This window comes from Eubalaena glacialis, chromosome 10, assembly GCF_028564815.1.
Source record: "Eubalaena glacialis isolate mEubGla1 chromosome 10, mEubGla1.1.hap2.+ XY, whole genome shotgun sequence".
NCBI lineage: Eukaryota > Metazoa > Chordata > Mammalia > Artiodactyla > Balaenidae > Eubalaena > Eubalaena glacialis.
Window position 1 is genome coordinate 75373840 of NC_083725.1, and position 24367 is coordinate 75398206.

At 38.3% G+C, this 24367-nt stretch overlaps 1 protein-coding gene across 6 annotated transcripts in view; it reads right to left on the reverse strand.

Annotated features, from left to right (window-relative positions):
* The window catches only part of SBF2 (SET binding factor 2), a 461885-nt gene that overhangs the window by 22334 nt on the left and 415184 nt on the right, over nucleotides 1–24367 (reverse strand). For 4 of the 6 annotated variants that reach the window (XM_061201443.1, XM_061201441.1, XM_061201446.1 and 1 more), the window contains 4 exons: nucleotides 21979–22163; nucleotides 16820–16996; nucleotides 14215–14316; nucleotides 13313–13498 (listed from right to left, as the gene is read on the reverse strand). In XM_061201443.1, coding sequence (XP_061057426.1) covers nucleotides 13313–13498; nucleotides 14215–14316; nucleotides 16820–16996; nucleotides 21979–22163 — 650 coding nt within the window. Of the gene's footprint in view, nucleotides 1–8497; nucleotides 8532–12142; nucleotides 12739–13312; nucleotides 13499–14214; nucleotides 14317–16819; nucleotides 16997–21978; nucleotides 22164–24367 lie in introns of those variants that run through there. The other 2 variants (XM_061201445.1, XM_061201444.1) reach the window with 2 other exon arrangements.

Here is a 24367-nt window from a genome sequence, read left to right on the forward strand (position 1 = left end):
TACACTGAATCCTTAGATTAGTCTGGGGAGACTGACACCTTAACAACATTGAGTTTTCTGATCCATGAACAACAGGTATTTCTTGATTTATTTAGGTCTTTAATTTCTCTTAGTAATGTTTTATAGTTTCAGTGTCCAGGTCTTTAATGTATTTTGCTAGATTTCTTTCACGTTTTTTGATACTGTTGTAAATGGTAATGATTTTTAAGTTTCAGTTTTCCAATGGTTTATTGCTAGTATTGATTTTTGTATACTGAGCATGTATTCTGCAGCCTTGCTAAACTCATTTATTCTAGTAGCTGTTTTTCTTTTTTTTGGGGGGGATAGATTCCATAGACAATCATGTTGTTTGTGAATAAAGATAGTTTTACTTGGGGCTTCCCTGGTGGCGCAGTGGTTGAGAATCTGCCTGCCAATGCAGGGGACACGGGTTCGAGCCCTGGTCTGGGAAGATCCCACATGCCGCGGAGCGACTAGGCCCGTGAGCCACAACTGCTGAGCCTGCACGTCTGGAGCCTGTGCTCCGCAAGAAGAGAGGCCGCGACAGTGAGAGGCCCGTGCACCGCGATGAAGAGCGGCCCCCACTTGCCGCAACTAGAGAAAGCCCTCGCACAGAAACTAAGACCCAACACAGCCATAAATAAATAAATAAAATTAAAAAAAGAGATAGTTTTACTTCTTCCTTTCTAACGTGAATGTCTTTTTAAAATCATTTAATTTTTTCCCCCAAATGTTCAATTTGATTTAATTAAAAAAAATTTATTTTGGCTGTGCCAGGTCTTAGTTGCGGCACGAGGGATCTTCATTGTGGCATGTGGACTCTTAGTTGTGGCATGTGGACTTCTTAGTTGTGGTATGCAGACTCTTAGTTGCGGCATGCGGGATCTAGTTCCCCGACCAGGAATCAAACCTGGGCCCCCTGCATTGGGAGCGTGGAGTCTTACCCACTGGACCACCAGGGAAGTCCCGTGAATGTCTTTATTATTACTATTTTCTTGCCTTATTGCATGGCTATGACCTTTAGTACCATGTTGAATAGAGGTGGTGAAGCAGGCATTCACGTCTTGTTCCTGATCTTAGGGGGAAAGTGTTCAGTCTTTCACTATTAAGTATGATGTTAGCTGTACTTTTTTTAAAAATAGATACTATTTTTAGTTTGAGAAGATTCCTGAGAATTTTCACAAGGAATGGATATTATATTTTGTCAAATGCTTTTTCTGCATCTATTGAGATGATGTATGGTTTTTTTTAAGTTCCTTAATATGGTGAGTTACATTGATTGATTTCAAATGTGAAACTGACTGCATTCCTGGAATAAACCCCATTTGACCATGGTATATTACCTTTTAAATATATTGTTGAATTTGATTTGCTGAAATTTTGTTTAGAAAATTTGAATCTATGATCATCAGGGATACTGATCTATAGTTTTCTTTTCCTGTCTTTGTCAGACTGGGGTAATGCTGGCCTCATAGACTGAGTTGGGAAGTACTCCCTTTGCTTAAATTTTCTGTTAGAGTTTTTGTAGAACTGCTATTATTTCTTCCTTAAATACTTGGTAGAATTTACCAGTGAAGCCACCTAGGCCTGAAGTTTTCAGTGTGGAAAGATTTTAACTACAATTTCAATTTCCATAATAGACATAGGCGTATTCAAGTTATGTATTTCTTCTTGAGTGAGTGGGGTAGTTTGTGTCTTTTAAGGCATTTGTCCATTTCAACTAAATTTTTAAGTTTATTGATGCAAAATTGTTCACAGTATTCCTGTATGGTCCTTTTAATATCTGTAGAATCTGTAGGGATGTTATCATTCTCATTTCTAATATTGGTAATTTGTGTCTTTTCTTTGCTCAGTCTGGCTAGAGGTTTATTAATTTTATTGATCTTTTCAAGCAAAAGCTTTTGGTTTCATTAGTTTTCTTTATTCTTGGCCACAATATCTGGGGGGCCTAAAGGCAAGTCTGTTTCAAATAAATTTAGCCTTATTGTATTATGTAGAATTGGGAATGACAGGCATCTCAGCCTATAAATTAATTCTATGTGAGCATTTCCCCAAATATACTGATGAACAGAGTTTTAGGCCTCTTTTAGTCATCATCTGGATTCTGTTGTTCAAAATAATTTTGCATTTATCTTGATGAAGAGAAAAAATATACAGATTTAAAATACTAAGACTAAGCTGTTTGAGGCATTTTGGTTTTGTTTTCCATTATGGAGTAAAATCTGCCAATTTCACTTATTTATAGGAAGAGAATCTGAAATGGAATTTGGAGAAATATGAATTTATAGGGTCTTATTTTTTGCCCATATGCCATTAAGTACTTTGTAAAATTTAAAGGCCCATAAAAATAAGCTATGACTCAAATCCCAGGAAAGAGCAACATTTTGGGAATAAAATATAATAAGTTAAAATTGGATTTTGCTTTCAGGAATTAGAAATATTAAGCTACAAGAGACCCTATATTTAATGGTATCAACATTTTAAAAATTATGGGTATGTTAGACACAACCTAGAAATATAGGTAGCTAATACTAGTTTTTGTTATTTCACAGATTAAGATTTAATAAACATTGTGTACCTTCTGTACTGTGCCAATCACTTTACATAAGATTTTTTTTTTTTTAAATGTATTTATTTATTTATTTATGGCTGTGTTGGGTCTTCATTTCTGTGAGAGGGCTTTCTCTAGCTGTGGCAGGCGGGGGCCACTCTTCATCGCGGTGCGCGGGCCTCTCACTGTCACGGCCTCTCTTATTGCGGGGCACAGGCTCCAGACGCGCAGGCTCAGTAATTGTGGCTCACGGGCCCAGTTGCTCCACGGCATGTGGGATCTTCCCAGACCAGGGCTCGAACCCGTGTCCCCTGCATTGGCAGGCAGACTCTCAACCACTGTGCCACCAGGGAAGCCCTACATAAGATTTTTAATCCTTCGGAGATACATACATATATAAAGAAATTGAAGCACAGAGAGGCTGAATAATTTGTTAAAGATCAAAAATTAGTACATGAAACTGATAGGCAAACTCAGACTTACTTTATGGGCTCAAATATTAAAAGCTTTAATGTGAAGTTGCTTGGTTATAAATCAGCTTGGAGTGTGTCAATTTTTGCCAATTTTCAGTTGACTGGGAAGCAGGCAGACACCAGAAACTCTTGAATACACCATGAATCAATTAACTGCAGTTATTTTGCCAATATGCATGGATAAATTTTAGAGTAATAGACCTATGTGAGGGCGACTTAGCTCCTCACACATGCACTCACAGGGAAAGCTCATATCTTTAAAAGGCAAATAGGTTTTCTCTTTGGAATAGAACCTAGCATAGTGCTGGCATAGGGTAACTGTAAGGAGAATCATACCACAAAGCCAGACCAGAGTGAGTCAATTTACAATTTGAATAAACTTCAAAGGCAAAGTTATAACTGTTACTTGCTTTTCTCAAAGTAGGAAATAATGAGGAAGTTCTAAGACTCACTCAAAGATTTACTCTAATGCTGGAATAAAGGAGATGCTTTCGTATACGTCATGCTTTCATTCGTATTATACATATCTTTTCCCTTAGTATTATATATATATATTTTTTAAATTTTATTTATCTATTTATTTATTTTTGGCTGAGTTTGGTCTTTTGTTGCTGTGCATGGGCTTTCTCTAGTTGCGGCGAGTGGGGGCTACTCTTCGTTGTGGTGCACGGGCTTCTCATTGCGGTGGCTTCTCTTGTTGCGGAGCACGGGCTCTAGGCGCGTGGGCTTCAGTAGTTGTGGCACGTGGGCTCAGTAGTTGTGGCTCGCGGGCTCTAGAGCGCAGGCTCAGTTGTGGCGCACGGGCTTAGTTGCTCCGCAGCATGTGGAATCTTCCCAGAGCAGGGCTCGAACCCTTGTCCCCTGCATTGGCAGGCAGATTCTTAACCACTGCGCCATCAGGGAAGCCCTTAGTATTATATATATATATTTTTAAATTAATTAATTTATTTATTTATGGCTGTGTTGGGTCTTCGTTTCTGTGAGAGGGCTTTCTCTAGTTGAAGCAAGTGGAGGCCACTCTTCATCGCGGTGCGCGGGCCTCTCATTATCGCGGCCTCTCTTGTTGCGGAGCACAGGCTCCAGAGGTGCAGGCTCAGTAATTGTGGCTCACAGGCCTAGTCGCTCCGCGGCATGTGGGATCTTCCCAGACCAGGGCTCGAACCCGTGTCCCCTGCATTGGCAGGCAGATTCTCAACCACTGCGCCACCAGGGAAGCCCTAGTATTATATTTTAAAAAGAAATTTTAGGTAAAAAAAAAAAAAAAATTTTTTTTTGTATTTGGATGTATTTTCCTTCTGAATTTGGTTCAACTATTTTAAGAAAAGGAAGCATCCTGTAATGATATCATTTGAGCTAAGCCAATTTCTTTTAGAAGCAACAAAAAATCTGCCAGATGTTGCTATTATGAAACTGTGATCTAGCATTTATAATTCATCTGACACCTGGATATACTGGCGCAAACAATGGCTTTTTATATGATGAGGCAGTTCTAATTTAAGACCAGCGCTTCATCTGTTTTCTTTGTAACTCTATTAGTACTAATGGGCAAGTCTAGGCATACGTCCACGGACTGCCTTTTGGCATTCCGCATGTTAGAAATGGTTAATAAGCAGGGCACACATTCCACCTGGGGAAGTTTTGCTTGCTGCTGCATAATTTTGCACTTATTTTTTAAAATGTTGTTGAGGCTTGGCTCTGTTTTGTGCTCCTGAGAGACTGAGGATAGCACTAATTCGAACTGTCTGGCAAAAGCCAGAGTCATGTAAAGCATTAGTGTTCACTTGAAAGGTATTCGAAGAAGGCATTTTCTAATGCCTAAAACCACTATGTAGGGGATGATGAAACACTACCTTATAATTAAGTCAGCAAGAATCAAAAGCTCTATTTGTTAACTATAGTCTTCTGTTTTTGAATGAACAAAGTGTCCCTTTTCAGCACAAAATAATCTACTTCACCCAAACTGACACCTATCATAGCCAAGCATTCTTTAAATACTGCAATTAATGTCATACACTCACTTTGCCATGACTTGCCTGAACTCAGGTTATTATGTGTGACAGTATTAAGTTGAAGGGTTCAGACAAATTTTTAAAAATTTATATTTTAATTTTTTTTTAATGTAGTATGATCAGATTTGAAATCATACTAAAGGGGTCTTCAGACCCAGAACAATATTATTTTCTACAGTTTGTGAAGCATTCACCTACAAATAATTGAGTTTTCATTAAAAGTCAACTTTTGTTTTCAGTTTCAGAACTAATTGAAATTTCTTACTGATTGTAAGTGGATTCTTTTGCTGACTCTAATATTTAGGTATGCAAAATTCTGCAAGTTGAATATGGGTATTTAACTCATTTAATACTGTATTTAACTTAAGCCAAATTCAGCCATACAAACTCAGTCCCCAGCAACTCTCCCTCAATTAAAGGAGAGGAATTTTTAAAAGGTAAAAGTCGAAAACGAGGTGGGGAGAAAGGGAGGGGAGACAGTAGCAGGCCAAGAAAATTCACAAAGATGGAAAACAGAAGGAAGAATAGCAGAAAATGACAGAAGATGAGAAGCTACACTGGGATGAAAATGATTTGAAAAGGTAACAGCTTGCCCTGTAAACCTCTCTAAGTCTAGAGAGGCAGTGGTGAGACCTCCAGGGTCCTTTCCTATCTCATGTAGTCTTTCCTACCTCATGACTACCTTCTTGCAAGCAAGAGATTAGAGGTTTGTTCTCTGGAAAAACCAAACTTGATAAGTTCTGGACTTGGGAACACCATGCACAACTGGGTTAATGATGAGACTGAAAACAGTACAGAAAAAGTAAAACTCTGCACACTTAACTGGGATTTCCCTGGACCTATTTCCTGCCGTGCTTCCAGAAAGCAGGCAGCCAGGGTTATAAGTACTTTCTGGGTATCACACTGGCAAATTTTTCTCTAGAGAAACTAGAGAGCTGCTGTTTTTTTTTTTTTAGAACTCCAGTTTACTAAGAAGTTGGACTTACTAATTAAAAAAATTTTTTTCATATTCAGTGAAGTATAATTTAAATATACTAAAATTTCCCTATTTTAAGCCTACAGGTTGATTAGTTTTGGTCACTGTTCATTTGGTTATACATTTGTATAACCACCACCACAGTGAGGATACAGAACAGTTCCCTCATCCTATAAAGTTTGCTCATGTCCTTTGGAAGTCGACCCCCTCCCCTGACCACTGGTTCCAGGCAACCACTGATCTGTTTTTCTACCACTACCATTTTGCCTTTTGTAGGGTTTCCTATAAATGAAATCATGTATTGTGTAGTCTGTAGTCTTTTTTACCCATTTTCCCCATTTTTATTGAGAAATAATTGGCATACATCACTGTATAGGTTTAACGCTACAACATTATCATTTGAATTACATATGCTGTGAAATGATTACCACAATAGGTTTAGTTAACATCCACCACCTCATATAGATAAAATAAAAAGAAAAAAAATTTTCTCCTTGTGATGAGATTTTTTTTTTTATTTTATAAATTTATTTATTTATTTTTGGCTGCATTGTGTCTTCGTTGCTGCGCACGGGTTTTCTCTAGTTGTGGTGAGCGGGGACTCCTCTTCGTTGTGGTAAGCGGGCTTCTCATTGCCATGGCTTCTCTTGTTGTGGAGCACAGGCTCTAGGCGTACGGGCTTCAGTAGTTGTGGCACGCAGGCTCAGTAATTGTGGCTCGTGGGCTCTAGAGCGCAGGCTCAGTAGTTGTGGCACACGGGCTTAGCTGCTCCATGGCATGTGGGATCTCCCTGGACCAGGGCTCGAACCCGTGTCCCCTGCATTGGCAGGCAGATTCTTAACCACTGTGCCACCAGGTAACTCCCTTGTGATGAGATTTATCTGACTTTTTTCATTGATCATGATTTTAAGACTCATCCATATTGTTGTGTGTATTAACATTTCATTCCTTTTGCTTGCTGAGTAGTATTCCTTGCATGCATGTACCAGAATTCGTTCATCTGTTCACCAGCTGATGGACAATTGGTTTGTTTTTCATGCTACCCCTTTATAGTCACACCCATTTCCCTCCCCCACTATCTCCAAACCCTCACAACCAATAATTTATTCTCTATCTCTACATTCTTGTCATTTTGAGAATGTTATATAAATGGAATCATACAGTATGTGATCATTTGAGATTGTGTTTTCTTCACTCAACATCATGCTCTTGAGATCCATTCAAATTGTTGCTTGTATCAGCATCTCACCCCTTTTCATTGCTGAGTAGTGTTCCATGGTATGGCTGCACCACAGTTTGTTTAGCCATTTACCTGTTTCAGGAGATTTTGTCCCCTCCCTCCTGCAATTTCTGGCTATTATAAATAAAACTTCTATAACAGTACTTTCATATTTGAACCAAGTTTCTTATAAAAAGCATACTGTTACATCATGTTTTATTTAGACCATTTCCATTTTTAATGCAATTATTGGTATGTTAGGGCTGAAGTCTGTCATTTTACTTTTTGTCTTCAGTTTGTTCTATTTTTTTTTCTTCCTGCATTTTCTTTTCCCTGCCTTCTGTGGATTACTTGAACATTTTTTAGAATTCTATTTTGATTTTTCTATAGTGTTTTTGAGTGTATGTCTTTATGTAGCTTTTTTAGTGGTCGTTCTGGGTATTACATTACATATCTTGTTACTGTTGACTGGTGTTGACATTTTAGTGAAGTGTAGAAACCTTACTTCCCTTTACATCCCTTTGTGCTCCCCCATTTATAATTGTCTTAACTATTTCCTTTACATATATTGAGAACATCAAAAACAGTGTTACAATTTTTGCTTCAACCATCAAGTATAATTTAGAAAACTGAAGAGGAGGAGAAAAGTCTATTGTATTTATCCATATTTTACTTTCTGTTGTTCTTTTTTCCTTCCTGATATCCCAAGATTCCTTCTTTTATCATTTATTTTCTGCTTGAATAATTTCCTTTAGCCATTTACATCTATGATCCATTTCAGGGAAATTTCTGTGAATGATGTAAGGGTCAGGGTTCATACTTTTCTATACAGATATACAGTTATTCCAATACCATTTGTTGAAAAGTTTCCTTTCCCCATGTCTCAGTTTTATAATTGTTTTCTGTGGGGGAAGTTGTCATTAGAGTTTTAATCCCCCATTTGTGGAAACAGCAGTTAAACTTACTTACTTTAAACTTTATTTCACCCTTTGAAATCTGAGGATGTTACCTCAACATATTATATGAAAAGGGAACAGTTACAAACTTATTTCAGCCATAAAAAAGGTTTAAGTTAATTTTAGGATAAAAATATGTGAAACCAAAAATATGGATATTTTCAAATGCCTATGGATGATATCTTAAAATACTCAGTAAAGAAGTTTGTAAACAAGTGTCCTATTCTCAGTTTAATTCTTTTAAAAAAGTTGACATGGGAATTCCCTGGCAGTCTAGTGGTTAGGACTCCATCTGCGCCTTCACTGCCAAGGGCCTGGGTTCAATCCCTGGTCAGGGAACTAAGAACCTGCAAACAAAGCAGCATGGCCAAAAAAAAAAAAAAAGAAAAAAGAAAAAAAAGTTGACATGGGTTCAGTTTAATTCTTATTAAAAAAGTCTACATGGGTGACTTTACCTGCCATTCCTCTCATTCCACACTGTTTTGATTGCTGCAGCTTTGTAGTATTATATGAAATCTGGGACAATTATGCCTCCTGCTTTGTTTTTTTTCCCTCAGAATTGCTTTGGCAATTCTGGGTCTTTTATGGTTCCATATAAATTTTTGGATCATTCTAGTTCTGTGAAAAATGTCATGGGTAATTTGATAGGGATTGCATAAATCTGTAGATTGCTTTGGGTAGTATTGCCATTTAAACAATATTAATTCTTCCAACCCAAGAGCATGGGATATCTTTCCATTTCTTTGAGTCCTCCTTAATTTCCTTTATTAATGTTTTACAGTTCTCAGTGTAAAAGTCTTTCACCTCCTTGGTCAAGTTTATTCCTAGCTATTTTTTTTTTTTGGGTGCAATTTTAAAAGGTACTTTTTTTTTTTTTACATTTCCTTTCTATTTCATAGTTAGTGTAAAGAAATACAACTGATTTCCGAATGTTAATCTTGTATCCTACTACTTTGCTGAATTCATTTATTAGATCTAGCAGTTTTTGTGTGGAGTCCTTAGGGTTTTCTATATATAGTATCATGTCATCTGCATATAGTGACAATTTTACCTCTTCCCTTCTAATTTGAATACGTTTTACTTCTTTTTCTTGTCTGACTGCTGTGGCTAGGACTTCCAATACTATGTTGAATAGAAGGGGTGAGAGTGGGCATCCTTGTCTTGTTCCAGATTTTAGTAGGAAGGCTTTCAGCTTTTCACCATTGAGTATTACATTGGCTGTGGGTTTGTCATAAATACCTTTCATTATGTTGAGATATGTTCCCTGTGTACCCACTTTGGTAAGAGTTTTTATCATGAATGGATGTTGAATTTTGTCAAATGCCTTTTCTGCATCCATTGAGATGATCATGTGGTTTTTGACTTTTCTTAATGTGGTGTATTACACTGATTGATTTGCATATGTTGAACCATCCTTGTGAACGTGTGATGAACCTCACTTGGTTGTGGTGTATCATCTTTTCTATGTGTTGTTGGATTTGGTTTCCTAATATTTTGTTGAGAATTTTTGCATCTATATTCATCAAACATGTTGCCCTGTAATTTTCTTTTTTGGTGGTATCTTTGTCTGGTTTTGGTATCAGGGTGATGGTGGCGTCATAGAATGTCTTTGGGAGTGTTCCCTTCTCTTCAATCTTTTGGAAGAGTTTGAGAAGAATCAGTATGAGTTCTTCTTTGTATGTCTGGTAGAATTTGCCTGTGAAGCTATCTGGTCCTGGCCTTTTGTTTGCAGAGAGTTTTTTAAAATTACAGATTCTATTTCACTTCTAGTGATCAGTCTGTTCAAATTATCTATTTCTTCTTGATTCAATTTAGGTGGGCTGTATGTTTCTAGAAAGTTGTCCATTTCTTCTAGGTTGTCAAATTTGTTGGCATATAATTGTTCATAGTATTCTCTTATGTTTTTTTGTATTTCTGTGATATCAGTTGAGATTTCTCCTTTTTCATTTCTTTTTTCTCTTTGGGTTCTCTCTCTCTCCTTCTTGGTGAGCCTGGCCAGGTTTGTCAATTTTGTTTACCCTTTAAAAGAACCAGCTCTTGGTTTGATTTTTTCTATGTTTTTTTAAATCCCTACATGTTCTTTAAGTGTGAACACCACATTATGAAGATTGTGGTTTTAATTTTTAAAGATATCCACTTTTATACACCAAAGACATTAAAAGCAAGTCAACTGCTTCATCTGGTATTCAACTGAATAAAGAGTGACTTTTTCTTTTTTTTTTTTATAAATTTATTTATTTTATTTATTTATTTTTGGCTGTGTTGGGTCTTCATTGCTGTGCGCGGGCTTCCTCTAGTTACAGCGAGTGGGGGCTACTCTTTGTTGCGGTGCGCGGGCTTCTCATTGTGGTGGCTTCTCTCGTTGTGGAGCATGGGCTCTAGGCGTGTGGGCTTCAGTAGCTGTGGCACGTGGGCTCAGTAGTTGTGGCGCACAGGCTCAGTAGTTGTGGCGCACGGGCTTAATTGCTCCGCGGCATGTGGGATCTTCCCGGACCAGGGATCGAACCCGTGTCCCCTGCACTGGCAGGTGGATTCTCAACCACTGCACCACCAGGGAAGCCCAAGAGTGATATTGTTTCAATGCAGGGGTAAAATTGGTTGAGTGTACTTATTAAGACAACAGAGGCATCCAGTGAGGAGCCTTAAGAACCTTTCAAGTGAAATTTTGGCATTATTATATTCAAATTAGATGTGAGGAAGAGTAATAATTCTTTAAGAAATGTAGAGCCACTGAAAGTTTTTGTTTGTCTGCTTTAAAGATTTTTGTAAAAGAGAGTAACAGCTTCATATCTGAGCATTCAGAAGATTTTATTAGCAACTCTACTTAGGACATCCTAGATGGTCTTGATGAAGGGTGGTGAGAGCCTCAAACAAGGCTGAACCAGGTGGTCATTTAAATTTTCATTTATTCACTTGTTATACGTATTTATTGAGGGTCTACTACATTCCAGAGACTAAAATTATAATTGCATTAGATATTAGGGATATGAAGATTAATATAACATAGACCCTTCTCCCAAGAATTCTCAGTCTAAGTAGAAGGCAACAGACACGTACAAATAGGTAGATTCTAGTGTACAGATGCTACCAAAGAAGTCTGTACACGGTTCATAAGAATACAAATGAAGGGGCCAGGAAAAGGTTCAAAGATTACTTAGAAAGAATCATGGAATAAAATATAGTGCTGAGAACAGTGCCTGGTACATAGTAAGCGGTCAAGAAATATCAGTAATGATGACTGCAGATGGTAGTGGGATATAGGCATGGAGGCAGGAAATAGCCTAGTGCACTTGGTTAGCATAATAAGACAATGTGCAGGATAAGAAGTGCTTTCATGAAGAACTCGTATGCGTTCAACTATCCAGAAGTGAGAAAAAATGCTTGCTCCTCCCCTTTAGTCTCAGTTAAGCTTTCTTTTTCAGAGACAATGGGCTTCAAACTTCTCTCTCACGTATTTGCCGAAAGATGTCTGAATAAAAAAGCTAATATTCAAACAGGAAGCAAATATATAATTTGCTGCAAAGAGTTTAAAAGTATAAGCTCAACCTTGTGACCAGCTTCTCCAGATACTACTCAAATCAACTAAAATTATTCAATAGGTCTTTTCTTTAAGAAGCTGATTGGAGCAATCAAAAACATAACCTCCAGTGTTTGTGTATGTAGGGGATGGGGTCGATGGAAAAGTCACTGCTAATGGGTATGGAGTTTGTTTTGGGGTGATAAAATAATCTGAAATTGCTTGTGGTAATTGCACAACTCTGAATATACTAAAAACTACTGAATTATACACTTTAAATACATTTTTTAAAAATTATGAAGTGAATTGATAAAGCTGATCAAGTGATTAATGGAATAAAAAACAAAACAAAACAAAACATAACCATACATAAGATGACCTAGTTCCAATACTGGTTCCTAAAAACATTTTTACTTTTCTTTCCAACAGATACTTGAGGCCAATGTATTTCAATTTCAAAGAGGCTCACTGTTCTGACAAATATGTTTGACATACCAGAACCCATTCACTGTTGTGGTGCAGATGAAACAGGCTAAAAGTGTCAACCTTACTTTTCCTAGGCCATTTTAGCCACTGGTGCCAATGCCTTCAACTTGTAAACCCAGTGCCATCCAATTCTCAAGCCCAATACTGACCAAGGCCTGAGATGAAGGTAAGAGGGAGCCCAGAGCATTCACATCTCCCCCACTCCCAGCTCCCACTGGGTTTGACTGGATTATATACCTGGGTTTCTGTCTGGTCTCTCTCTTTTCTTAAAAATAAATTTATTTTATTTATTTATTTTTGGCTGCGTTGGGTCTTCGTTGCTGCACGCGGGCTTTCTCTAGTTGTGGTGAGCGGGGGCTACTCTTCATTGCGGTGTGCAGGCTTCTCACCGCGGTGGCTTCTCTTGTTGCGGAGCACGGGCTCTAGGTGGGTGGGCTTCAGTAGTTGTGGCTCGCGGGCTCTAGAGTGCAGGCTCATTAGTTGTGGCACATGGGCTTAGTTGCTCCGTGGCACGTGGGATCTTCCCGGACCAGGGATGGAACCCGTGTCCCCTGCGTTGGCAGGCAGATTCTTAACCACTGCGCCACCAGGGAAGCCCTCTTTCTGGTCTCTTGATTAGCCCTGATTATGCCACCCAGTAGAACTGAGCCATTGTTCTCAACCTCAGAGGCTTGCCTGGTTGGGCCCTGATTCTTTCTCTAGGGGTTAAGCTCTACCTCCTGTATTTTCAGGCATAAAGTAGGGTCCTCCCCAAATGGGAAGACCATGTGCTGGATTTCAGGCTCGGCCAACACCTAGAGAGTTTTGCTGTTCTACACTAGATCAAACCTTCTTTCTTTGAGAACAAGCCAAGTTTGCTCCGTTAAATTAGATGGTAATTTAGAGTGCTGGCCACTTCACTTGGGAGCCAGCTCAATAGCCAGCTCAGCTATCCTAGTTTCAGAAACCAACTAGTTCTTTTTCTTTTCCATTTCCAGGAATCTACTGCTGAGATTTTAGCAAGTCTTATGGCTGAGTCCATCAGAGCTGTGACATAAAGGTACCTGGCACAGCAATGCAATGCTCAATAAATGCTAGGTCTTTTCTTTCTCTCGTATCAAGTTGATTTAAGCTTGCTCTACTTACCTGGTGTACACAATCTAAGAACTGTAGGAAGACTGGAGTGAAACCACTGCCCTGACAGCTGAGGGTCAAGCTGCTCCGCTGACTGAATTTATGACCAAAAGAGAGCCACTCTTTTTCGACCAGCATCCGGAAGCCTTCAAGTGTCCTATAAAAGGGATCACTGAGTAACTGAACCAGGGAGGTCACCTAGGGTACAAGCAGGTTGGATACTTCATTACTTTCAGTCCTGAAAAATTCCTGCTTCTAAGACAAAGCACTTCCTTTTGATGACAGCTAATTAACAAGCAAAGTTACCTGGATGGCAAATTTGTTCACTAACTGCTCCAGGACAGCTAAGTGAATTAATTCCACAAACTTTCCATTAAAAACTAAGACTCAAATTCATTTTGGCTACATTTTCCTTCAGAGAATTAAGAATTTAGTCCTTGCCTGGCCAGTTTGCTGACTGTGGCCTTCTCCTAGGTTAATTAGTAAGGTCAGAGGATCAGTTCAAACCTACATCTACTTTTTGGCAGATGTAGATTAATGTTTTACTGTAGATTATACTCGTACTTTTCCTTTTCACTCTGGAGTGAGTAAAGAAGGGGCTTACAGAGAACCAGAGAAAGGACTGACAAAACATGGGAAGGATGGTCCATGTCCTACACCGCTGGTCATGCTTGCATGATGCTTCTGTGGTGTGGGAGCCTGATGCCCTGAGCCAGAGCTCCAGGCTGTGTAGGGCCTGGAAACTCAAGGCACAGAGGTTTTTGATGGATACCAGGTGGTGTTTAACAGAGGACTTTCTCTGTCCATAAACACATTAGTCATTATACAAAAGATTCATCTGCAGAATTTTAAAACAACTGAATTAAAATACAAATGTAAAATTAAATATCTGAAAATATGTTTTAGTAATTTACTTGTGCAGTGATGTCCCAGCCTTCTTCCAAACACACCAAAACTGAGGAACCATTCTCAAGTACTTCTGATACAACCACAGCGAGCTGCAATATCCTGTGAAGCTGAGATAAGAAAGGAGGCCACAATTAGACCAAGTGCTTTCTGAGCACCAAGAACAGGCAGACTTACTATCAACCTTAGATAATCAAACAAGTTAGGGATTAAAATATTTGGACAAAAGAATCATATAAATTTTAAATACTTAAAGTTCTTTGTCAAAATCAAGATTAAACAATGACACATTTTAAAACAATGTGTTCAAGTGATACTTAATGAAATAAACTGACCTTACAAGATTCCCCTCAAAGCAGAAGAGCTATAATTCTTTCCAGTGGAAAAGAGTGAGGTTCTAAGTGGCCCTCGCAACATAGTTATTAGATTTAAAATTTGTTCTTATGTGATGTAGTGAGTTCTGTTTCCCACGGCTGCACAACTTTGTAAATATACTAAAAAGTACTGAATTGTATACTTTTTTTCATTTTAAAAACCTCTAATATTAGAGAAAATATACCTACAAAAAAAACTCAGGAGAAAGAAAAATATTACAAAATATATATAATGCATCTCCCCAGAGAAATTACAAAAGATATTGCTTCTATCAAATGTGAATTCTATACTAAAGTATTTGTACTGTGTATTAAATAGGAAGAAAACTTTTATTTGTGCTCAGCTTTTTAAGCCAAGACAACTGACTCCAAGTCCCTAATGAACAATTAGGGTGTGAGCAGAGCATACAGATTTCAAAACTAAATGTGTAACATTCTGGTTTAAAAAAAATTTTAAGCATCACTTGACATAACTTGTAGAATGAATCCAACTCTGAACTAAAACAAAACACTCCCACCCCCATATTTTAAACAGAGCTAGGCTATTTTTTTAAAATTAATTAATTATTTTTTTAACATCTTTATTGGAGTATGATTGCTTTACAATGGTGTGTTAGTTTCTGCTTTATAACAAAGTGAATCAGCTATACATATACATACATCCCCATATCTCTTCCCTCTTGCATCTCCCTCCCACCCTCCCTATCCCACCCCTCTAGGTGGTCACAGAGCACCGAGCTGATCTCCCTGTGCTATGCGGCTGCTTCCCACTAGCTATCTATCTATTTTACATTTGGTAGTATATATAAGTCCAAGTCACTCTCTCAGTTCATCCCAGAGCTAGGCTATTTTAAACACAGGAACAAGGCACATGTCCTCTCCAAGAATGGGAAGGTCCGCCTCACTCACTGTTCCTATAACACAACTATTACCAGGCCTGAATTCTCTTGGGCTTAGTATGTGCTCTGAGTTAACTTTTAAATTGCCAATATCCCAAGTGGGGCAATGTTTTCCATTGTTTTTAGTCACTAACTTCTGATATGAATCCACTTTGAAGTAAGGAGTAGAACACAGAATAGGAGAAACACAGATGGATAGGTTGAGTGGTAGGAACACTTTGGGGCTGGGGCTCATAACTTAGGGACAGCAGGGAGTATTGATCAGCTCTTTCCATGGGTACTCAAAGTATCCTGAATTGCCTTAACAGTAATTAACATAGCCTCATATAATAGCTAATTGTATATGTGGCTGTTTTCCTAGAGTTTAAGTAAGTACCTTGAGAATAGTCACTGCCCTGGGTACTTACATCATTTCCTGGCTTTTTTTTTTCTTTTTTTTCTTTTTAGTCCAATGTACTGTGGGAAACAACCCTTTTTTCTCCTCAAGAGAGGCAGGAGGAAAAAAAAAAAAAAGAGAGGCGGGAGGCTTGGAGGTCGATGTGGACAGGGGATAGAAGGGCTGTGCGCTCCTAAAGGGGGAGAAGGAATAATGGACATAGCACCAGGGGCCTAAAGACAAGGCTGAAGGCTGTATTGCAGAGAGGCTCTTGGCCAAATATCTGCATCAGTGTCTAAAACATGCATGTCATAAATACCTTTCTTTCTGTGGTTTGGAAGAAATGTGGGTTAGGTGTGCTGGCATACCTATTTCTCCTTAATTTCTCAATAAGCGTTCAATTAAAAACATCCCAAGCTTGACTTAGCTGAAGGAAGGATATGTGGTTTTTCCTAAACCTTAGGTAGGCTTCAGGGTATCCAGTGTGCCTTTGTTGGGCTGGCTTGGGAGTGAAGCCACAATCCAGAGACACAGAACAGGCAGAGACAAATAGCAAGTGAGAAAGTAAGAGGAAAAGCCCCTTGGAGTCGCCTAGAAATCACATCCTGTCCTGGATCCTCACTCTTTTAGTAACAGAGCAGGAGCCCTATAAATACATGTTGTTTAAATTTGTTGTATATCAAAAAGTTTCCATCTAAAAATGATAATCTCCTTCTTAGCATCCTATGGAGACCAAGCAAGTTTCAACAACAGAGAGAGAAAAACCCAGGGTGGAGAATTCTATCCCTTCATTTCCTATATCACATGGTTGCCTGGAACTGAAAGGCCGTTATGGAGGGCACACAATCAAGGGAGAATGTCAGGTAGTGGGGAACACAATATTTTTTTCCTCAAGTATCAATTCTGTATATCCACTTGGGCCTCTCTTTCCTTGAGTCATAAGACAAGCTGCTCCAGACATTACCTGTGGGAACCACTCAGAGTCTCCCAGGGCTCTCAGGAAGGTCACTTCTGAGTCAGTAGGGATGGTGCTTGGGACACAAGCTCTCATAAGTTTTTTAAAACTGGCTTTCACTTGTCGGATGTCATGAAATTCAACAGGAACAAACTCACAATTTAAAGCAAATTCTAACTTGAAGTTCTGTGGATGAAGATGCAGAGAATTAGGCAGATGACGTGTTATAGGTAAAAGAACAATGTTTTCAACAGGGTAATGCTTAGTGATATACAGTTAGTTGAGGCCAAAGAGCTGCAGGGGCTGCAGTGGATCAAGAAAGTCAATCTTGTTTCGCTAATGTGTCAGTATTGCTGGAAAGAGCCATTCAGTAAAGTCTAGTGGTTTGACTTAGCTTGCTGTCATTCTGAGAACTTGAAGAGGCTACTAGTAGACTGGAACCTGATGGAGCTTATAGAACCAAATATAAGCTACTTACAAGGCCATGAACCTGGAGGTCTAAGGAGGAACCAATGACGCATGACAGCACGATTAATCCAAAACTATAAACTAAGTCTCCCCAAGATGTGAATTATAATTAAAAGGTAATATGCTGTTGAGGTTCCAGAGCTCTACAAATTAAAGTTTATAGACATACACATTTGTTTCTTATTATGCAAGTAAAACATAGTCATTGTGAAAATGAAAAAAAAAGCAGAGATAAACACTGAGAAGAAAATAAAAGTCACTGTCTCACTGCCCTACGACTACTAATATTGTAGTTATTCTTTTAAAGCCAATAATAAAAAAATATATACAGTAAAACATGAACGGCTTTGTTGATTTCTAACTTTTGGACAATATTTTTCACTCAATATGACACATATATCAATCTTTATTTCAGTATTTTTATCATTTATATTTTTAATCCACATGGAATTTTTTCTATGTGAGTTTGCAATTGTAACTAAAGAATGCTAAATTGGTGGCCCATTGAAATAGTTTATTTTGATAATCTAGTTGCCTACTTCTGAAGAAGATTTAAAAGTTCTCTAACTTCTTATGCCAAAGAATGAATTAATTTTCTCATGTTCTTTTCACTTTCTTCACATTCTGCCCAAATTACTCTACTGGATCATCTGCTTTTCTAAGAGTAAACTGCTTTTTGGAGATTGGCTGTACAATAATATGAATGTACTTAGCACTGCTGAACTGTACATGTTAAGATGGTAAATTTTATGTTATTTGTATTTTACCACAATTAAAAAAAATTGCTGCCAAAGACTTATATATTGGGTCTGTTTCATGTTTTATATTGGTTACTTTATTTTTTAAAGGCCTATTAAAGTTTTAAAATAAAAAGTAAAAACCCCCAAGTTTTTTTTCTTAAACAGCATTCCCAATATATATTAAGAAAAAAAAAAAAGTTTCTTTGTCTTAGTAATTCCACTTTTAGGAAGCTAGCCTAAAGAAATAATCTAAAATGTAGGAAAAAATCCTCTAGTGGATTGTATCTCAATAAAAAATAAAAATAAAAAGCTATATGCTTGAAAATGTGACTGCAATTTTACATATAGATGATAAAGAAAGAAACCAAAACATCCAACAATACAGAAAGTTACGGGACTTCCCTGGTGGTCCAGTGGTAAAGAATCTGCCTTCCAATGCAGGGGACGCGGGTTGATCCCTGGTAGGGGAACTAAGATCCCACATGCTGCGGGGCAACTAAGGCCGCGCACCACAACTATTGAGCCTGTGCACCTCAACTAGAGAGCCTGCGTGCCACAAACTACAGAGCCCACATGCTCTGGAGCCCGCGTGCCACAACTACAGAGCCCACGCGCTCTGGAGCCCACGTGCCACAACTAGAGAGAGAAAACCCACACGTCACAACTAGAGAGAAGCCCGCGTGCCATGCCAAAAAGATCCCTCATGCTGCAACGAAGATCCCACATGCCACGATGGAGACCAGACATAGCCGAAAAATAAAAATAAATAAATAAAAATAAAATAAATATTAAAAAAAGGACTGAATGTTTAAAAAAAAAAGTTATGCAGTGATTAAAATAAATATGAAATCTATTATACAACATGGAAAGATGGCTTGAGGTAAAGAACTTAGCAGTATGAGAACATGAGTTCTTTTCTGTTAGTTTTTTTTTAAAATCTTTTTTTGCTTTATTTTAAACGTTCTATGCAATTCAAAACATATTATTACAATCCAGATATATTTACCAAGACATTTAAACATTTATATTCCTGAGTATAGTTCCCTGTGCTATACAGTAGGTCCTTGTTGGTTATCTACTTTATTTTTTAAAATTTTCATTGGAGTATAGTTGACTTACAGTGTCGTGTCATATTAGTTTTTTTTTTAACTTATACAAAAAATAGTTTACTTTTCAGAAAAACTAGATTCCTTTCCATTTCCCAACCATACTTGAGCTAGGTATACCTACCTTATAAAGCAGGAGTTATCAACCATAGTGTTCGACACACTGTTAAGATTATGAGGAATTTGTTACTAAGTATAAGATATTAAAGTATGTGAATTAAAAAAGGTAAATAAGGGCAATTCCAGATTATTTAGAATGAGTCACTCTCACTTATTTGCTTTCCTATGTTTCCTTTGTTGGGATAAAAAGGTGTGGAGCTGCAACTAGGCAGCACTGTGCTGGCTAGACTGTGGCACACGTCAGACAGATATGCACCCATACTCTACAGACACAGTTGAATTAATAAAAAGCAAAATGTGAAGGAATATACAAAAATCCTAATAACTGCTGTGCCAGAAATTATGTTTGGAATTATGTTTTTTAAATATAGTATTGATGAAAGAAAGAAAGAGAAAGGAGGGAGGGAGAGAGGGAGGAAAGGAGGAAGGGTCCCAATTGGTCAGTCTTTCTTACTCATATATGCATGATCACACAGCTTATCTGAGGACTGATGAGCAAAGGGAATAGCAGAGGTGAGCATTCAGGAGACAAACCTTGGGGAGTGACTCAGATCATAAATAAGAGGTGTGCTGAAGTGTGCAAAGTCTGTGCTCTGGGAAAGACACTGGTGCCAAGGAGGCTGTGCAGGCATCCCTGGACTACTGTTGAAAAGTGTCCCAGCTATTTTCTGTATATAAAATTATCTGCTGTATCAGAAGACACATGTGCATATTTAAAAACTGAGCATTACCCAGCAGTTTCATTCCCTCTACCCTAAAGCTTGGTGACTGACTGCAGTAGTCCAGGCAGTAGGAGAAGAGCTAGCAAAGCCAGACTGCCACTGAAGAGCTGACTCAGTCACTGGCATCCTGAGGACCAAGCATGTGGGATCCTGCTCACAGCCTCCATTTTACAGTTCAGCTGAAGGTCTGTCTAGATTGTCCAGTGCTCACTGGGGCACTGGACTAAACTTTGAGGGGATTTCTGAATTAACAAATACTTTTAGGGACTTACCTGGTGGTCCAGTGGTTAAGAATCTGTCTTCCAGGGGCTTCCCTGGTGGCGCAGTGGTTGAGAATCCGCCTGCCAATGCAGGGGACACGGGTTCGAGCCCTGGTCTGGGAAGATCCCACATGCCGCGGAGCAACTAGGCCCGTGAGCCACAATTACTGAGCCTGCGCGTCTGGAGCCTGTGCTCCGCAACAAGAGAGGCCGCGATAGTGAGAGGCCCGCGCACCGCGATGAAGAGTGGACCCACTTGCCGCAACTAGAGAAAGCCCTCGCACAGAAACGAAGACCCAACACAGCCATAAATAAATAAATAATTACCATTTAAAAAAAAAAAAGACAACTGCTCTGGGCAGGAAGGGAGGAAAAAAAGAGAGAGAAAAAAAGAATCTGTCTTCCAATACAGGGGACGCGGGTTTGATCCCTGGTCGCAGAACTAAGAGCCCACATGCTGCAGGGCAACTAAGTCTGCGCACCGCTACTACTGAGCCTGCACGCCACAACTAGAGAAGCCCGTGTGCCACAACGAAGAGCCCGCGTACCGCAATGAAGACCCAGCACAGTCAAAATAAAAAACAAAAACAAAACCCCCCCAAAAAACCCCAAATACTTTTATTTCCCACACACCTGTCAATAGTAATGAAATTTATTCTGTAATGTGTGAACTGCAAAAACATTAAACCCCAAGGAATTATTGTTGCTTTTGGAGATAGAGACTATCTTTACAATTTATGGGACTTGAGCATAGTGAAGCTCTTTAACATAATAATTTAAAAGTAAGAATAAAGGGGCTTCGCTGGTGGCGCAGTGATTAAGAATCCGCCTGTCAATGCAGGGGACACTGGTTCGAGCCCTGTTCCGGGAAGATCCCACGTGCCGCAGAGCAACTAAGCCCGTGTACCACAACTACTGAGCCTGTGCTCTACAGCCCGTGAGCCACAACTACTGAGCCCACGTGCCACAACTACTGAAGCCCGTGCGCCTAGAGCCCGTGCTCTGCAACAAGGGAAGCCACCGCATTGAGAAGCCTGTGCACCGCAATGAAGAGTAGCCCCCGCTCGTCTCAACTAGAGAAAGCCCGCGCAGCAATGAACACCCAACGCAGCCAAAAATAAATAAATAAATTTATAAAAAAAAAAAAAGTAAGAATAAAGTTGATTACCAGCTAATATCTTACATTTTCTGACATGTCTTAGGACATGTGTCACTCTATATAGTCTTGAGAACTCTTAAAGAATGTAACTTAATAAGTGTAGCCTTGGCCTTCCCTTGTCTCCATATGCAGTGCCATACTCTTCTTTCCACTCTTCCTTCCTGTAGCTTTATCAATAGGTTTACAAGAACAAAAACATCTGTTTTGCCATGGGCACAGATTCCTATGGAAGCTGAACTAAGACAGTGGAAAAACACAGCCTGAATAAGCCTTATTTTTTTAATGTACACTCCCTAATATTCGTGATGTTTATGCTGATTTTTAAAATGATTATGAATAAGCACTTATTTTCATGCCTAATAAATATGCATTGTGTATATGCATGTGTATCTCTCTCTACATAAGTACAGGTAGACATACATGTATACATATACATGAGCTAATTTTTTTTTAAGATTGATTACTAACTCCAGGTTAAGACTCCATGCAGCAAAAAAAAAAAAAAATTTCTAGGAAAGCTGGTTTATGAAGTAAGTTTTATACACTGCCTTCATGTATCCATGAAGTTTCTAAGTGAGAAAAAGAAATCTTACCCTTAGCTGTGACTTCTCACCAAATATATAAAGGGCTGCTTGGCGTTTCAAGAGCTGGTTTTGCAGGTAAGTGCTGTTACTGAAGGACGTCGAGTGATCCTTGCCTGCCAGCCGGGCGCCAACATCAATGAAGGATGTTGGAGAGCTGATTAGGCGAGTGCTAGAGCGAAGACTTGCCCAAACACCTTCACAAAAGTCAAAACAATTGAGTGAGATAATCTGATGTGAGAATGCCACTGAATAGGGAAAAAGATGCATGCTCTGTGGGTACAGTTTTAGAGGTAACAGCAAATTAATTCATCTAAGTAATCATGTATCATATTGGTCATTTGTCATTTACTTTTGCATCATATAAGCATTATTAATATAGCATTTCAAAAATCATTTGGCTCAGAGGAACCTAATAAGTCACCCAAGTCAATTGTATTTTTGTATACTGATGTAAATTCAGTATTTATAAGTAAATACTGGTATCATAAATAGAGTGCACTGGCTCTAGGAAAGAAAAAACGTGGGCAGGAGGCAATAATGAAGCCTAGGAAGGAGAACGTGGAGTAAATTTCTCAGGGCTTCAAGAAAGAAGGAACATTATTCTGCTTTAGTCAGTCAATTCAACAAGAAAACCACATTAAGAAATAAATTAGAACTTTACTAAACCCACTAAAATCTGAGAATTAATATTTGTGTATCATGCCAAAATGATGCAATTTTAAGTCAGTAAAAGTTATATTTTAGTCTTTTTTCCCCCAGTATCCAGGAAAAACAGAAGTTATAAATTTAGTAATGTGCATTTCACTGAATCTTAGGAAGCTTTATTTAAAAGGTATAGTCAGAAGCAGATGTCTTCTAAGGGAAAGGTCAAGCTAAGCTACTGGAAGGATCTCATAAGTTGACCTTAATTATATTAATTAGAAAAATCAAGGATTTCTAATATGCAAGTGAGACTATCAAATATTAAATATCTAAACACAAAGGCATATAATAAGTCCCAAATTTGACAGAGCTCCTTACAAATGCCCCCAGACTGTAGTGTTCAGGCTGGTGACGGAGTCACAGTGGTACATAACACTGCCACTGCTTCCCTAAAGTGCATTCTCTAGATTTGGAAAGGCTCTTTGAGAAGCTTTAATCTTTGCCAAATGTTAAATCAAGCCATGTTTCTAGGTGACTACAAGTCACCATGATAATGTCACATCTGCTTCTCTTTATAAGCATCTATAGGGTCAGGAGACCAGTTCTCAAGAAAAGGTATTGTAAATTTCTGCTTAACATGGATGAAACTTTCTATTATAACCTATGAGTTTTCTTAGATGTTACAGCAAGTGTTAATTTTTTGGTAAATGGAATCACAGAGGAAATTCAGAATGTGGATGAGAATAAAGATAATTTGACAAACAAATGTGAAAAAAGTCACTTGTAACACATATGCTTTCATATGAAGATGGTTAAAAAGAGTGACACATCAGGACAGATAATACAGTACCTTGATAATGGACTCTTCCCTTAGCTGAAGATTTGGGATTTGACTGAGTAAAACATTTATCTCTGTACCCATGCACTGGTAGGTAAGATTAAAGAAGGAAGAAGGAATGAAATGTATATAGCAGCAAACATCAGAGCAAATGGAGTAAGAAAAGAACAGGTTAATTTTAAATATTAAGTTAATGATAGGGGAAAAATATAAATATATTAAAAGCAGAAGATTTGATTAACAAATAAAAGGCTGCACAGTCACACAAAAAGATGAACTGAGTGCCTGTTAAAAGAAATTTCAGCACTTGTTTATAAATATTATAAGCACAATGAAATGGACAGCGCAGCAAAGAGTGCCACTAAAAAATTATACCAAATGGAATAAGCTTTTGAAGGTTGTCATTTGGTGAGAAACAAATTTTTATAATAAAATTAAGGAATTTGGGGAGGGGTGAATGTTAGGAATACACTGGCCCTAGTATTTAAGGAGGCTGACTGATTGGCAAATATGATATGTTGTACAACATGTTTGTTCTTTGAGCAAGGTCATCATATCAGGAATGAACCTCTAACAACCATTTGGAATAACAAAGGGCATGTTTTTGCAGTAGAGCATTAAGCATTGCCACACTATCTTCTTTTTTTCCTCTTTTCATTTGGAAATTCCATTTATTTTCCATAAGCAGATAGATAGTTACAAGCAGCAAAAATTTATGACCCTGTGACAATACCCAATGCCACTAAAAATACAGCTTGTGATGGCTGACGTAATGACTTTTCCTAAAATCCTTATTTGCACCAAAATGATAGGCAGTATCAAAGATAATACTTTTGTAATTTGAGTAATATTGTTTTTTCCCAACAGAAAGAAAGTGCTTCGTGACTATTGCAAACTTTACCTGGTAATAACAAAAAT